This window comes from Schistocerca gregaria, chromosome 11, assembly GCF_023897955.1.
Source record: "Schistocerca gregaria isolate iqSchGreg1 chromosome 11, iqSchGreg1.2, whole genome shotgun sequence".
Taxonomy (NCBI): Eukaryota; Metazoa; Arthropoda; class Insecta; order Orthoptera; family Acrididae; genus Schistocerca; species Schistocerca gregaria.
The window spans coordinates 144,128,300-144,146,772 of NC_064930.1; the positions used below are offsets into that span (position 1 = coordinate 144,128,300).

The 18,473-nt window shown below is 42.1% G+C and overlaps 1 protein-coding gene across 1 annotated transcript in view; it reads left to right on the forward strand.

Moving 5' to 3' along the window:
* The window catches only part of LOC126295269 (uncharacterized), a 254,583-nt gene that overhangs the window by 149,404 nt on the left and 86,706 nt on the right, over nt 1-18,473 (forward strand). The window contains exons 16-17 of the mRNA XM_049987697.1: nt 1,219-1,438; nt 12,864-13,010. Of these exons, the coding sequence (XP_049843654.1) occupies nt 1,219-1,438; nt 12,864-13,010 (367 nt within the window). The remainder of the gene's footprint in view (nt 1-1,218; nt 1,439-12,863; nt 13,011-18,473) is intronic.

Here is an 18,473-nt window from a genome sequence, read left to right on the forward strand (position 1 = left end):
AATTAGTGGATGTTGAGGCCTGGTGGGTAACTGGAAGAGAGGATATATTGAAGGGCAAGTTCCCATCTTCGGAGTTCTGACAGGTTGGTGTTAATGGGAAGTATCCAGATAACCCGGACGGTGTAACACTGTGCCGAGATGTGCTGGCTGTGCACCGAGGCATGTTTAGCCACAGGGTGATCCTCATTACCAACAAACGCTGTCTGCCTCTGTCCGTTCATGGAAATGGACAGTTTGTGGAAATGATAATTCGTGTCAAGTACTTTAAATGCCTCCAACCCTACCTTTCCCTTTCATTATAATGAAACCTCAAATTTCTGTCTTATCGTGAAATTCCATTTCTGAGTTCCAATGATATTTCCTGCTTTTATTGTTTCCCTTGTGATTTCTAGCCTTCATTTTTTTTTTCTCAAACTTAATTTTACATCAGTGTAGGCAAGAATATTTTCTTCGGATCCAAGCATTCTTTATTGCATGTTCATAGTGTTCATGCTTGGGCAACACTCTTATAAACTGATGACTTAACTCTAGCTTTGCTGTCCCACTCACGTGTGAACATTAAAACTTTGTATAATGTAACTGCAGTTTTGTAAGAAGAGCTGCAACAGTTAATCTCCAATTACATACTGACAGTGTACGCTGTAATGCATAGAATCTAATAGAAGTTAAGATTGAAGCCGTGCATAAAGGAAAACGTTTTGACTCCATTTCTGACATTGAGGGGGCAACGACAGAGCGACTGAATGCCGTTCCAAAAGAAGCCTTCCAGAAATGCATGCAGTCGCACATTTGACATTGGGACAAGTGCATTGCCGGCTGAGGACAGTATTTTGAAGAAGATTAAATCACACTCCATCTAAGCTTACTTTGTTTCTGATAAAATCATTCACTAACAGTTTTTATGAAAAGGATAGTTGCTACCCAGCACATGGCAGAGATGCTGAGCCACAGGTAGGCACAACAACTGCCCCCCCCCCCCCCCCCCCCCTCCACACACACACACACACAGGTTTTCCATTGTTTGAAAATTAGTCATTGTGTTGTTGATCACACCTAGTACATGCAAATGCTCTAAACACTATTTCTCCAAAAGTGTGGGTGGTGGAAGTGACTAGAGTCAAATTAACAAATCAATAGTTGTATATAAGTTTAGATAAATCTCATCAGGAAGGAAAAACTCATTCTTCCTCATTGTAATGTGTCCGTTCCTATCCACAGAGTCCGAGTGCTGTCGCGAATCGGACGGCCGGCCAGAGACAGGCGACGCAGGAGCGGCGGGTGGCGGTGTTGGCTCGTCAGAGTCCACAGCGGCTGCTGAGGCCTCGGCTCCGAGTGCGACTCCCGACTCGTCACATGTGCCGGCCCGTCCGCACTGCCGCATACTGCTGGCGGGGAAGGTCGCGCTGGCGACACACATTGCCGAGGAGCACCCGGCCAGGTAGGACAGAGTCCTGTGGCGCTGTTTTGTGGCCTCAAGGTTGCCGTACTGTGTGAAGATGGAGAAGGTGTGCAGGAGCTGTCGAACGGAGTAAGTGACGTAGAGGGCAGAATCAGATTAAACTTAAAAATTGGCCAGGTGTGAGTACAACAAACACACTGAGGATTCCATAAAAACTTAGCTATGCGTATAAAAAGCACTCCGTCTTCAGGCCACAAGTGGCTCATCGGGACCATCCGACCGCCGTGTCATCCTCAGGTGAGGATGTGGATAGGAGGGGCGTGGGATCAGCACAGCGCTCTCCCGGTCGTTATGATGGTTTTCTTTGACTGGAGCCGCTACTATTCGGTCGAGTAGCTCCTCAATTGGCATCATAAGGCTGAGTGCACCCCCAAAACTGGCAACAGCGCCTGTCGGCCCGCATGGTCACCCATCCGAGTGCCGGCCATGCCCGACAGCGCTTAACCTCGGTAATCTCACGGGAACCGGTGTATCCACTGCGGCAAGGGCGTTGCCCAGTTATGCATATAGACTGTTCGTAATTCGGGTATTCGAGGATCTCGTCTATTTTGCCCGTTATCGACATTCGTACTGCCGAGATATTGGTCCGAGAGGCTCAGAGTCTTTCGAGAATGTTTTACACACATCAAAAAAAGTTTTACGTTACAATGGCTCCGAGAGTTTTGGAACCTGTACAGAAAATTGGAATAGACATCAACATAAACATCATTTCTGCCCTTTTTGTTGGTCACGAAAACTCCATATTGCATGTTGTACCACCATACAGCGAGACCTTCAGAGTTAGTGGTCCAGATTGCTGTGCACATCAGTACCTCTAGTACCAGTACCACGTCCTCTTGCATTGATGCATAATTGTATTTGTCGTGGCATACTATCCTCAACTTCATCAAGGCAGTGGTGGTCCAGATTGTCCCACTCCTCAACTGCGATTTGACGTAGATCCCTCAGAGTGGTTGGTGGGTCACATTGTCCATAGACAGCCCTTTTCAATCTATCCCAGGCATATTCAACAGGGTTCGTGTCTGGAGAACATGCTGGCCACTCTACTCGAGCGATGTCGTGATCCTAGAGGAAGTCATTCACAAGATGTGCACGATGGGAGTGTGAATTGTCATCCGTGAAGACAAATGCCTCACCAATATGCTGCCGATACAGTTGCACTGTGGATTGGAGGGTGGCATTCACGTATCGTACAGCCGTTATGGCGCCTTCCGTGACCACCAGTTGCGTACGACGGCCGCACATAATGCCACCCCAAAACAGCAGAGAACCTCCACCATGCTGCATTCGCTGTACAGTGTGTATAAGGTGTTCAGCCTGACCAGATTGCCTCCAGACATGTCTCTGACGATTAACTGGTTGTAGGCATATGCGACACTCATTGGTGAAGGGAATGTGATGTCAGTTTTAAGTGGTCTATTCAGCATGTTGTTGGGCCCATCTGTACCACGCAACATGGTGTCGTGGTTGCAAAGATGGGCCTTGCCGTGGACGTTGGAAGTGAAGCCGCGCATCATGCAGCCTATTGCACACAGTTTGAGTTGTAACACGATGTCCTGTGGCTCGTAGGTAGTGGTCATCCACTGCAGTAGTAGCCCTAGGGGAGCCTGAGCGAGGCAGGTCATTGACAGTTCCTGTCTCTCTATATCTCCTCTGTGTCCGAACAACATCGCTTTGGTTCACTCCGAGACACCTGGACACTTCCCTTGTTGAGAGTCCTTACTGGCACAAAGTAACAATGCGGATGCTATTGAACCGCAGTATTGACCGTCTATTCATGGTTGAACGACGGACAGCATGATTTGTGTATCTCTTTCCTGGTGGAATGACTGCAACTAATCGGCTGTCGGGCCCCATTCGTCTAATAGGTCCTGCTCGTGCATGGTTGTTTGCATCTTTGAATGGGTTTAGTGATATCTCTGAACAGTCAAAGGGGCTGTGTCTGCGATACAGTAGCCACAGCCACAACTATCTTCAGGAGTTCTGGGAACTGGGGCGCTGCAGAACTAATTTTGATGTGTGTAGTTTCAAATCTGAAACTGCAAAACAAATGAGAAGAGAAATATTTTTTTGTATGATAAAATTAAAATTAAAAATTTTCTGATCGAAGTATGTGATGTAAATGACTGTATCTTTTGATTACAGTGACTTAGAAGCGTCACTTTTGTATGTTGCCGAGCCACTGTTGACCTTAATATGTGACATAAGTTTCAACTTGATAAGTTGTCCTCAGAAAAAGGATTTTACACCGACACCAGACAGACAACAAAATTATCATATAAGGGCTCAGTTTTTTCCGATTGTGCTTTGGAACCCGGAAAAAGATGATAGTTTTGAGCAGTAGCAGAAATCAGATGATTGACTACCTTAATGTAAAAATTGGGGTTCACAGAAATAGATGGATACAGCCAGAGGGAAATAAGCAGATCAGCACAGGCAAATAGGGCATTCCTCACTAGTAGAGATCCGCTAGCATCAAATGTAGACTCTAAATGGAGCGTGTACAGGTGGTGGACAAAACTGTGGACACAACACATTACTGTGCCAAATTAACATTCTAAATTGCCTCGTCTTCGTGCTCCCAAAACCAGACTTGGACAGTGCAAGCTGTGTAAACGGGGCCCCTGTCATCGTGGAACACAGCGTTGTCATTGGTGAACAAACATTCTACCATTGGATGGATGTGATCAGCTAACATGGTCACCTAACGGCTTTATTCCATCGCTCCATAGTCCAGGTTTTGTGACTTGAGCACCACATTTTCTTGTTACGAGCATTTGCATTACTGACTAGTAGTTTTGGAATTCCTGACGAGTAGTTTTGGAAATCCAGCTTTCCTTAATTTCCCCACTTCTGGAGCTCCCTTCATGGTGTTCGGTGCTGACAGGATTTACGGGTGCGATATTCAGTTCTGCGGTGGCTTTTGCAGCTGTCGTCCTCTTTATTTTTCGCCAATCTCCTTCAGTTACTGTGCCTCGTGATCACTCAAAACACAATTTTATCTGTGTTGTGATTAGTAGATGGCGATTGCCTGTGTTGTTCTTTTGTGGTATAAGTCTTTGATATGGTGCCTCTCGAAACGCCAGACATTTTGACTACCTCGGTTACGGAAGCACCAACCTACGAGCACCAACAGTTTCCCCATGTTCGACATAACGTGCTCAGCTCTGACATAATGCACTCTGTATGCAGAACAGTGTTCTGACCATGACTGACATTTGCGACGTATGTAGGATGTCGTACAGGTGCCGTTCGTGGTCGAGTGCAACAGCACGACTTGCAGACTCGTCTAGCTTCTGCATTTGTGTTTGAGGAGCGTGCAGTTTGTGCAGTGTTTAAATATGTCTGTCTGCTGGGCACAGCACTGTGTGGAAGTGAATAGTGAATGGGGAAAAAGTAAATAGAATAGAATCGAAGTGGTTCAGATGTGGTATTACAAGAGGATGCAGATGTGCAAATATTGACTAGCACAGTGGTCAGCAAAGCTAACCAGTCAACAGAGCCAAATATCGGCAGTACTGTATCTGGAATTTCTTTTGAGGGCCATTTTTTTAAACTTTAGTGATATAGGTACATTTTTACTAATTTAATTAGGGTACTCCTAGGCTGTCCTATGGCTTGACATCCGCAACCTGACTGAAGCTCCATACGTTAATAGAACGGCAAGAAACCCCAATAACTGGTACAGTGGGACGTACCCTCTCCTGTAAACCTCACACGGTGGTTTGCAGAGTATAGATGTAGATGTAGCAGTTAATTTGCATTTCGACCCCTTCCGGCTCTTTCTTCCAGACTTGTCTTGTGTATTAGTTTTGTCTCTCTCCTTTAATTTCTCTTTTCTGTATGTCCAAACCATCTCAACATACCCTTTTCAATACATGGCACTATATCTTCTTTTAGTCCACAAAACTCCCTAAAATTAACTGAATAAACTTTACTTAAAAGTTTTTAAATTAAACTATAGGTGCATAAAATAATACTGGATACCATACTTAATAACAGTATTATTTATTGACAAAACTAAATTGTAAGGGCTCCACAAAATTAAATCATGACAGTGATTGAGAAACAGTAATGTGAACAGTTGTCTTGCATCTCCTTGGAAAGTTTCCTTTAGTCAAATTTGTAGGATGATGATTTTAATTTGAGGCACATTTCCAGTTTCTCATCAATAAGACAACTTCTCAATTTACTTCTGATAAGGTCAACAGAGCTATGCTGTCATCATTGGATTTGCAAGAGGATGCCCAAAAATTGATAGGAAAACATTTGACAATTGTGATATTACCACTTGATACTCTGTGTTGTTACATAACCCGTGTAGTTATAACATACCTTATAGCTTTCAATTTTTACAACATATTATCCAGCAGTGTTAATAGTTGCTTCACATTGTATATGCACGTCTGACTACCTTGAAAATCGCTACGCATCAGCATGTCAAATGTAAAAGTATTATATACATAATTGTATTGTGCCTATTGCAAGTGTTCTTGTTCACCACCAGCTGGCAACTGACAGAAGTGGTGAAAACACGAGGACCATTTAAAATACAGAAAAAGATTATCAGGGTGATAAAAAAAGCTAAATGTAAGGATTCCTGTAGACCCCTTTTTAAAACTCTGAAAATATTGCTGCTGGCTTGCTTGTATATGTAAAAAATACCAATTTTCACAAAAGGGCGCATCTTAAAAAAAGAAAATCTCTTCAAACACAACTATGATATACACACATATGAAACTAGACAGATGATGAACCTACACAGTAAATACAAACTTGTGCAAAAGAGGAGTTTATCATTCTGGAGCTATGTTATATAAGCATTTGCCTTCTTACCTAAAATGCATACCAACATTAAATACATTCAAAATAAAGTTAAAACAATTCTAGCTTGACCACTGCTTCTATTCTTTGTCTGAGTTTATGGTACATCATAATAAGTAAACCTACCAAATTTCACTAATTGTCAGTTCATAATATAGTTAACATTGTGCTTATCATGTCATCTCACTTAATAACTGGTATTATCACATGTAGAAGAAATGTAGTACATCAACCTACATAATTATGCATTTTTATCATGTCAACAATTTAGTCAAAATGACTACTGTGTTGTAAACTAAATAGGTTTACCACTGTCCTACATCACATGTACAAATAATTTACAAAACTGATTCTTGGACCAATAAATAAATAAATAAACCTGTATGTATGTCCCCAGGTGGCACTGTCACGGTTGACTATATAATCGTCTTGTATATAGCATAAAGCATAGTTACATAATTCCGTACAATTTGTAATGCATTATTAAGTACAATTTTTATTTATGTGTTATTATACAATCTGTATCAGAAATGTGTGGGAATTTTTACATATAATTAATATAAGTATCTTTCATAATTTTGTCGGATAAAATATCTATGACATACATTCGGGAACAAGAATTAGACGTGCAATATGCCAAATGCACACAATTTTTTTTTAAAATAGTCTTCAGGCAGGATATCTATTCTAGTGTACTGTGTGTCGTGGTGCAATTCACATATGAATGTCCTTAGCTATGTTTCAAATTTTTCATCATGATGGGCAGACAATATCTTTTTTTTAAATTAAAGAAATGGTGCTATACATACAAAATTATAAACAAATCATGTTAAAAGTGTAATGATAACCTTACATAATTTTAACCACGAAATAGCAATGTTTTATCGTACGTACAAGACGTCGATAGAGTCCACCGCGACATGGCCACCTGGTGACTTACATACAGGTCGTCGTGTTCCCACTGCTTATGTCAGTTGCCAGGTGGTGGTGAACATGCCATAATTATGTTATATGTGTGTACATAATACTTTCACATTTGACATACCAATGTGAAGCAATTTTGGGCACTGCTGGATTATATGTTGAAAAAATTCAAAAGTACAGGGTACAGGTTGTGTAACAATACAGAGTATCAAGTGGAAATATTGTGATTGTCAATTTTTTTTTTTTCTATCAACTTTTGTCCATCCTCTTGTACATCCAATTATGACAGCATAGCTTTGTTGAAACCAGTCAACCAATAATATGTTTTTGCAATCTCTGTTTGTGATGTTTTCTTTAGTCACTGTACCATGAAATAAAATTTTTGGATCGACTGATTGCTGGTTAGTTCTGGATGATGAATACACTTCTCTAGAAAAATGATTTCATCTTTTTTTAATAAGCAAACGATAGCTTTCAAAATGCACTTTTTTATGCAGCAGAAGAGCAACGTGTTCGTTCTCCATTTCAACTAAAAATTCTTTAAATTGGCAACAATTAATACCTGTAGCAGTGTACGTGTGTACCCGCATGTGGTATTTTGCAGGAGAACCCCACTCGGAGGCCAAAGAACCGCACATAGCTCACAAATCGCAATTTGACGACCACTGGATGCAAGGGATGGAGAGGTTGATGAGGTGTGTGTTAGGACATCAGGGGCTTTCGTGGCATTAAAGGGAGCCGTACAGGGGAAAAAACTGAAGGGGAGATAGTGATTGAAATATATGCAACAAATAAATGAGGACGTTGGCTACTAGTCCTACTCAGAGATGGAGAGGCTGGCACAGAAGGTAAAGTTATTGTGAATGGAATCAAATGAGGTAGCAGACTGGTGACCCAAAATAAGGGACTGGAAATGTTGAGAAGAAGCTGACTGTACTTATTGTGTAGAATCGTGGAATGTGTCTTGTAAGGGTAAGCATTCAGAAGCAAAATTTATGAAAAGTGTATTGTGGAAGATGAAAACTTTAGGTTGGCAGATTATTATGGCGCTGAAAAGGATGTAGCGAATTTACAATCCTTCTCTTCTTCGTAAAATGTGTTACGGACAAGTTAGATCTTGGAGAAAACGAGCATCCTTGTTGTGTGCATGAATTTTTTTCTGCCTTTCTTACTATAAATCTTGGTATTGGGCACTGGTTTGAATCACCTGTACTGAGAGATTTCTGTTTTTCAGAACAAACCGTAATTTTGCCATATTAATTTTTTCAAGTGCTTTCTTTATTTTCGTGTTAACCAACTAGGACCAGATAACAACTTCAGTTCTTCATCTGTCTTTTTGTTGTTTCCTATTCTTCCAGGATGCCCTCATTGTCTCCTCACGTTATCTTTTCCTGTGTTCTGCCCATGTTGTTCTCAATTTCTTATTTCTTCTGCATTGAATGGTTTCTAAATTTAGGGTCCTATCCTTAAAAGGTGTTTTTGTGTTATTTCTGGTTCTTTGATGTTTTAGTTCATTTTTTTATTTCTGTAATCTGTGTGGGTTATGACCTGACGGAACTAAAACTGTCTGCTCATAGCAATGGGTTCTTTGATTGCTCTGGAGATGGCTGATCGGAACGACAACATACGAAACATCAGTTTGCTTTATTATGTAACTCAGAAAAGAGTTAACTGTATTTTGCACAGTCCTCTGCCAAAGGAATGAGCCAAAAATATACAAGTACAGTGGGATTTTGATTGCTGTTTTTACATTTTTTGCTGTTCTGCACCACAAATTCATAGCCCCTCTGAAGAAACCGTAAGATAGATGTTAAAAATTCCCTGATTTTAAATTTCTTTGTAGTAAGGCTTACCTTGATTCTAAGTTCTTATTCGATGTCTTGCTTGACTTCATGCCGTTTTCTATCTATTGACATTTGGTGCTACTGACCGAATTGTAAGTGGCACTGAAGATAGGTGGCGCACACCACGGCTGGTGGCGGAATTAAGGGAATATTTTAGACTGATGTGGAGAGGGGAGATGCGAGAGTGGAAATGGATGTAATCTACAATCGGTGTTGCTAACATAACTCGCAACATTTATCTTCACCGAGCAATTATGATGCGACTACTGTTAGATTGCAGCGGTAACAGAAAAACAAGACAGTCAACGCGAAGTGTTCTAGACTGAGCCAATAAGTGACAAATGGGGCAGCAGTAACCTTTTCTCGTGGCACTTATAACTCAGTCTCATCTTTTTGCACGTATTTTCAATGTACTGTTTTTAGCAATAGTATTAGTTGTCAACCTTTTAAATTCAAAACTGAGTCTCAAAGAATAAGCTCGATCACAATCAAGGGAACATCACCCATTTCCAACTAGTGAACTCTTATTGGCAAGGGACTTGTTAAGTCATCCAGTAGCCAGTGCAGCCACCACATAAAATGAGGGTGCCTAATGGATGTGTGGAAAGGGGGCAGTGTCCCTTCAGCAGCAGGAGTGCAGGTAGTGGTGAAAGCATTTTGTGAAATGCTGAAAATATACTTCTCATGCAGGTGATGTGCAATGAGAGAGATGGCACAGGAAATAGAACAAGGGTTTTCGATAGTGCATTTTAATAACTTTTGTGATTTTAATGACTTTTGTGTTCAAATCTGACACAATACAGTTGCAACAACTGCATACACTAATTGTGTATATAAAGGGTGTACATAAAGTCCAGAAACACTTTCAATTATTTATTTCACAAGAACTAAACATTGTACAGATGTAATGCGTACTGCATTTTGAAGAGAAACTCTGAAAGTTTTTTACGAACCTCCAATATGCGAACCGTGAGTGACCCGGCAGACGTAAATACAGCAATCGAATTCGTGCCACATTCACTTCACTCACATTGGGTCATCTGCTTCTCTTCCGGGCACAAGCAACCCGTCATAATGAATTTGTTGTGCCAGTGGCAAATGGCATTCCTTCTTGGTGACTTCGTACCGTACTTGGTTCTAAACATCCAATGAACAGCTGTAGCACACTTGTGTCTGTCAAACTCCAACACACAGAAAACTCGATCCGTACCTGAACTCGCCATATTTGCGACTAGCACTGACTGTGGCAAATTAACAAACTACGCTCTGGCAGTATACATGGAAAAAAAAACTTTTAGAGTTTCTCTTTTAAATGACATATGTATGATATCTGTATAGTGTTTGGTTCTTGTGCAACAAATAATTGAAAGTGTTCCTAGACTTTATGTACACCCTGTGCTTTGCACCACATGCATTATACACTGTAGGTCGTAAAGATTGGCAGCAGTGACAGCGAATGGAGTGAAAGTGTAGCACCTGAGCTTTCTTTCAAATTTACATTTTACACACTGAATAGAAATTCACTGAGCTGACTTCTAATAAGCTTTCAATGTCAATTGGGGAAGTACACTCATTTTTTCACATCTCTGTTTCTGTAATCAAGCCTAAAATAACACTTTAACGGTGGTGAGCATATCAAGTGAGGCTCATAAGAAAAGCGTTAAACAATTACAGTAGTGGTGACGAAGTACGTCATTAAGCAGATGTCCGCATTTATTAACCACTTGGCTGCTGCTATGTTCATCAATTTTTACTTCTTTTTGGGTAAACACAAAGGACGATCTGTCAAAAACACTTGTTTCGAACGTATAATATGTGGTCGTAGCACGTCAGAAAACAGCTAGATTGCCTCGTACTCAGATATCAGTTTCAGCTTTTCGATGAGTTTTTACTTGCTGTTACACATCTGTGATTTTTTAAGAACTGATGAAATTCATTATCGCAAATTAATGCATAAACATTGTATCGGACATTTAATTTCCTTCATTTAGACAGATTTTATACAAATTATCAGAGAGGATTGCAATCTGTAGTCATACATGCCACTTACATTTGTTTGTGCTCATATTTTGTGTAATTCCATATTTTCCTCAGTTTCCATTTTTTAAGCCTTGACCACACGAAAATGTAAAACAGAGGTTTCACTCTATCTTCGACCAGTAAAGCATCACTTGTTGCACAGAATTGTAAACATTTATCTCGTAGTATAACTTCAACATACAGTAACAGTTCCACCAGAGACTCGAACGGTACTGGCGTTGTAACTAGGTGACGTCGACTGCTTCATCAGAAGTCACGAACCGGGGCAGGGCGAGTGTGGCCTCTGTGCTGTGGTGCTGAGAGAGGGGGCACGTCTTCAGGAACACCTCCCATTTGTTGTCGAAAACTGCAGCGGCAGGACTGAGGTGTGCACGTAGCTGACTTTGGTGTGGTGCTGGGGTCTTTGGACTATTGTTGATTTCTTCTTCGGGTGCATTATTGGGTCCATAAAAGTTTCTCTTCGATGCTCTAGATCTTTTTGTTTTTGTTGGTGTCAGTATTTTATCTCTGTGTGACTTTTTAATGAAAAGCCCAGTTCACTCTTCTAGCAGGATGGTTTTCTCCAATAAACATTGGATAGTCTCTCTTCGTCTGGTATTTTTACATTGTGTCCAACATTTGCCAAATAGTTAATTTTTGTGCTTTCGGTCGTTCAGTCGAGTCACCGATTCTGTTTTCCATTGACAGTATTTGCATCATAATCACCTCTTCATCAGGAGTAGTGAGCAATGTTCTTACACGTACTAGGTGTGTGGTCCGTGATTGGACTTTGGAGTATTGCAACAATATTGCCTCCATTTATAACGCACTTCGACTCACGACACTCGCTACGTCCTTTGATGCTCATTTGTTTCACGAGTCCCGCACTTATTTTCCACAAAACACAATTTCCATCAGCATTTCCTAGTTGTGGCTTAGCTGTCAAAATATTCTGCTTAAAATGGAATTGACAACCTCACTGAACACTCAGAAGAACACCATTAACGAATCGCCGAGAAGACTTTACTTATAAAGTGTACTCCGGATTTCCACAGCTTTGCTGAAAGGCTTTATTAAATACACCACCGAGAAGTTTCTGTTCAACTAGTTGCTACAAAATTCAGAGTGAACTAAAATATTGTACATTTGTTGTAAGGAATAGAGCATATATGACTTATTGTAAGAGGAAAGGTTATGTTACTTTCTGAATAAAGGTATTTGTTTACAGCTAATGTCTGCGTTGGAATTTTTTTATGCCAACTCGGACCATATCTGAAATTACCCGGACGATCTACGCCTCGCCTTCCTTGTTCCTAATGACAAGCAGAGGATTGATGAACTTGCTATAACGTTTTACGGCAACAGGATTAATTATTCTGCAGCTGTTATTGTATTGGAGGAATTGTGGTATTATAAGCCTAAAGTCGATGATTTAACTTGTCAGTTTAGGGACGCTTGTAGAGAATATGTATTTATGCCAAATGGTATAAGGTGTGCAAACAGGTACTTTGATTTTAGGCAAGGTCGTTATAGGCCACTGTGGTACAATTATTAGAACCTCAATAAAACAACCTCAAAAGTCATACCTCAGATGCACAGCAGCTTTTTGGTCATATGTGTACAAAACTGTGTACGGTTTCTCTCTGTTTCTCTGCTGCCTGCTGTTTTTTATCATTCTCAGTTCTGTTACTCTTTTCTCTGTTTCTCAGTACTTTCTTCTGCTGGGTCTAGTTTACCTCACAGTTCAGTTTTGCGTAGCACCTCACACGGGAGTCATTCTGGTCATGTTGCAGTGTGGCGACAGACGACTCCGCCGAGTCGACGCCGACGCCGGGCTGTGGTGACGATTCGGTAGGGCTGAAGACGCACATTTCGTCAGCTTTGGGAGGGCTGCTGGACCGGGCCCTCGACAACTGTCCGGAGAGGGGACTTGGCCGAGGGTAGGTGGAGCGGTGCACACTTCTCTGGGGCCCACACAACTGGCTGCGTAGATCAAATCTAGTAAATTTGTATGTTCAAATTGATGTGTAGCGTACAAAATCTGTTGAATAATTATTTTGAGAGTGTTAAATGTTTTTCACGGTTACTATTTATTACCAGATACTTGTGTCTCCAGTTTTGGCATGCTATTGCCACAAATAGATGTGGTGTGAGCATTTACTGAAAAAAAAGTTTCGTCCGTGGCTAAAGGAAATAGTTCTATACTCAGGTTGGCTATTTTGGCCATAATAATACCACTTTTCTCCTTACAGTATGATCCTATTTTGTAGTGAAGTATACAAGGATGTTCAGTAAGTAAACCAATACAATTTTTTTTCCCTCAAAGCAGGTTGTTTTATTAAGGTTTCCAATACACCATTTTATTCCTCACACTTTGTGGCTACAAACCTCGATTTTTCAACACAATCTCCTTCATCGCGACGGCCTTACTACACCTTATGCGGAGTGATACACACACATTACCAGTCCTCCGGTCAGCTTTGGAACCGAGGCCTAACTGCGTCGATAATGTCAAATGTACTGCTTCCTGTAGAGTGGACCCTTCATTGGACTAAACAGGTGGCTGTTGGCAAGTGCAAGCTATGGACTGTAGGGTGGATGAGGAAGAAAAGTCCAATAAAGTGTTTCGAGCCCCTATCAGGTGCGCAGGCTTGCGTGAGGCCTCACATTGTCGTGGGGAAGGAGAAGTTTGTTTCCATTTTTTTTTGGCCTATGAATATCTGCGGTGCTTCGGTTTTCCACCAAAAGAAACTCTGTGACCTCTCCCTGCTGGGAACGCACCTCCATTACAGAACCATTTTGAAGGCTTCATATAGTTCTGCCACCTTATGGAACTTCATTGAAGTATAGGAACTGAAGCGGGAGTACTCCGTGATGTTCCACATCAAGTTGTGCATTTTTTCAAGTGAAATTGGGTGAAACTATAATTGTGTTGCATTGTTATTGAACGCCCCTCGTATTTACTCTACTGGCCATTAAAATTGCTACACCATGAAGATGACATGCTACAGATGCAAAATTTAACTGACAGGAAGAAGATGCTGTGATATGCAAATGATTAGCTTTTCAGAGTATTCAAACCAGGTTGGCGCCTGTGGCGACACCTACAGTGTGCTGACATGAGGAAAGTTTCCAACCAATTTCTCATACACGACAGGAGTTGGCCGGCATTGCCTGGTGAAACGTTGTTGTGATGTCTCGTGTAAGGAGGAGAAATGCGTACTTTCATGTTTCTGACTTTGATAAAGGTCGGATTGTAGCGTATCACGATTGCAGTTTATTGTATCGCGACATTGCTGCTCGCGTCGGTCGAGATCCAATGACTGTTAGGAGAATGCGGAATCGGTGGGTTCAGGAGCGTAATGTGGAACACTGTGCTGGATCCCAAAGGCCTCGTGCAGCCACGTCTTGATCCCTGAGTTCACAGATGGGGACGTTTGCAAGACGACAACCATCTGCGACGGCGTTTGCAGCAGCACGGACTTTCATTTCAGAGACTGTGGCTGCGGTTACCTTTGACGCTGCATCAGACAGGAGCGCCTGCGATGGTGTACTAGACGACAAATCTGGGTGCACGAATGACAAAACGTCATTTTTTCAGATGAATCCAGGTTCTATTTACTGCATCGTGATGGTCGCATCCGTGTTTGGCGACATCGTGGTGAACGCACATTGGAAGCATGTATCCGTCATCACCATACTGGCGTATCACCTGGCGTGATGGTATGGGGTGCCATCGGTTACACGTCTCGGTCACATCTTGTTCGCATTGACGGCACTTTGAACAGTGGACGTTACATTTCATGTGTGTTACGACCCGTGGCTCTACCCTTCATTCGATCCCTGCGGAACCCTGCATTTCAGCAGGATAATGCATGACCGCATGTTGCAGGTCGTGTACGGGCCTTTCTGGATACAGAAAATGTTCAACTGCTGTCCTGGCCAGCACATTCTCCAGATCTCTCACCAATAGAAAACGTCTGGTCAATGGTGGCCGAGCAACTGGCTCGTCACAATACACCAGTCACTACTCTTGATGAACTGTGGTACTGTGTTGAAACTGCACGGGCAGCTGTACCTGTACACGTCATCCGAGCTCTGTTTGACTCAATGCCCAGGCATATCGAGGCCGTTATTACGGCCAGAGGTGGTTTTTCTGGATACTGATTTCTCAGGATCTATGCACCCAAATTGCGTGAAAATGTAATCACATGTCATTTCTAGTATAATATATTTGTCCAATGAATACCCATTTATCGTCTGCATTTCTTCTTTGTATGACACCCCTCAGTGGAAATAGTGTGTCACATTCGGTAATGTGAAGATCGGTAACCCTGACTTAATAGAAAAGTTACTGAAGACAAGGTGGGTTGCACGAGTTCAGTGACAGTATGCCAGCCCTTGCACTTCTAAGAATTAAGACTTCAGTTGGCCTCCTACTTTTCCTTCTATTGGAGTGCACTGCATCCCACTTTTAGTCATATATCGATAGATATCAGCAAAGTATTTAAGTGAAAGCTCATTACGTGCAAGCAATTCTATTGATCACAATATTCACATAGTGATAAAAAAATTTTGATGGCACATAATGTACAACTGAAGGCACTACTGAAACTAATAAGGAGCTATAGTTGACAGTTTCCTCATGCTGTCAGTCACTGGTTTCACCAACTTGCAACCACCCATTCTAGCGTAGACCTCAAGTTATATTAGAAGTTATATTGTCACCACAATCATTTGTTTGAAGAGAACAATTGCCAAATATGTCTGTTAGGCAGAACTAGTGTAAAACTGCTTGCACAAGAAATTGAAACAAACAGTTAACTATTTGTTGATTAAGAATGTGTTATACAGACTGAAGCGACAAATGAAAATTTATATGAGCATGTGGTGTCCGAAAGAACAGACAACACACATTCATATAATTGATTCGCCTAGATAGGCAATGGATCTACCTTTTTCAGTGAGAATGCACGAGTACTTCTGAATTGCTGCGGGAATCTCAGAGAAGCGAGCACGGAGGAAATGGACATGTACTGTGAATAGGTGTCACTCGGTGGGAATGTGGGTTGGCCGTGAGGTGTACTGAGATTGTCCACACAGTTGCTGTAACACTGTGTCCTGGATGGTGCAGTGGTTAATGCACCAGCCTGTTAAGCAGGAGATTTCGGGTTCGAATCCCAGTCCAGTACGCATTTTCACTCGTCGGCACCAATTCTGAAAAATGCCCCGATGCCGCTGACATCAGTAATTCCTTTTTTTTCCTTTCCTTCCTAGGACATTGTTTACTTAAAGCAGTTGCCAGAACTGGCGACCCTCTAACGTGACACAAGCTTGGTAACGTCAAATGGTTTTTTGCTGAACTCTTTGAAAGATTCCTAGCATTGCACTGATGTGATCGGTGGCATGCTGAATGTGTTTCATGTCCAGGTGGGTGAACTAGAACCTTGGAGAAGGAAAAAGTCCAGTAGCGTAAGGTCTGTTGATTGCAGGAGCCTTGTCCTGCGAGCACTTCTGCCTATTACCCCACCATTGAAGAGTTCATTCAAATATCCGCACACAGCACCGTGCTGCAACCACGTGCATAGGCGTATGTCTGGGGAATGTCTTTCAGCAGACCGAGTAGAGTTTCTTGCAAGAAGTGAAGGTAATTTGAAATGGTAAGTTGAGGAGGTAGACATAACGGCCCAACGAGATGGTCACACCACAATGCCTGTCCAAACGTTGAGTGAAAATCGTTCCTGGTGTCCGTGGATGTACGTGATGTGAGGGTTTCCCCTTGTCCAATAATGAACACTTCGACTGTTGTAAACCCCATCCCTGTTGAAGGTGTACTTATTGGCAAACAACACAATGGCGGGGAAGTCAGGATCTCGTGCGACATGTCGCGGAAACCCCCGGCAAAAACCCTAGCCTGTGTTCGTAGTCCACCACAGGATTTAGGTCATGGTGGAAACTAAATGGATGGTGGCCATCAATCCGCAAAGCCTCCCAGGTTAACTGATGAATTACCCCCATGTCTTGTCCAACCGCTTGAGCACTTGTAGACGCTTCCTTGAAGCACTTGAGAACAGTCTCTTCAAATGCAGCATCCCGTCGTGTTCGATGTCTTCCAGCATCACTACAATGTCCCGCTGATGAGCCTGTTTCACCAAGTTGCTGGTGAATTGTTGTAAATGTTTGCGGGTGTGGTTGGTGTATTGCTGCGTACTGTTCCTCATACAAGTGACGAGCTTCGTGCATATTACCGTCGACTAGCCCATAAACGAAAACCGTATCTTGTTGTTCTTCAAACAAATTCTGTGCCACCACGGTTACTGTATGACTAAATCGCAGGTGACGTGTCTGTGCTTCAAAGCAAAGCTTACGTGTGAATGCCACTGTCGGGACAGTGTGAACCTACAACCGTAGCACTGTCCGTCAACCCACAAACGACAACAGGGCAATGACATGGCAAATTGGGGTGCACGGTGCCAAGCTTCTGTAGTCTAAAAATGGTGCGCTGTCGACCTGCACGACATTAGTAATTTTGGTTCCTACTGGCATCGGCTATCCAAGGTTAAAATTTTGTGACAATTTTTCTCCACCCTGTGTATACGCAAACTGAAGTAAGAAATGAAAATTTGTACCGAGGCTGTTCAGGTTTAGGAGGAATACCAGTTGGGCTGAGGTATGACTGGAAATTTGTTCTGAAGAGGGGTGTGTGCTGGGGTAGTCCGTGCAAAGCCACTTTGCTGGTGTGGTGTAGTCATTACCACATCGGCCCAGTGATCAGGAGACCTGGATTCAAATTGTGGCCTCAGTACAAATTTTCATTTGTCGCTTCAGTGTGCATACATACAGTGCTGTTTTTCTGGGGGAACCCTGGGGGATGCGTACCCCTAAACTTTTTCGTCAACAAAGTAATTTTTTTACGATGTTGAGAACTTGGAAGAGAGCCAAAGATTTATTTCACTGGCATCAATTTTTTATTTCAATTTTTTGTGTTGATAATTGCAATACTAACGGTACAAGTGTAGTTTCTCGTGGGAAAAGCGATGTCATTCACTCTTTCAAGCATTTGGAAACTGCTGCAAGCATTCTGGACAACTTAATTGCTGGCAGACAGTTCGGCGAGCATTTAGTGCCCTCGCTCCGTAATAGTGGCCGATGGTAGTGCTGAACGGATATGCGTACGCTCAGACGCCGAGCTATCGATAGCTTTCTCTAACGTCCCGCTACCATGATCCTTCACGATTCATTGCCATCTTTGTTTTGTTGTTGTTTATTCGTTTGCGTTTGCTTTACATTCTTGTCGGTTGTGCGAAGTTTTAGAGTATGTCCTGTCTTTCGTTGCAACTTAAGTTGGAGGTGAGAGATGAGCAGAAAACTAGGGATTGATGGGAATTGCATGCTTCATTTGA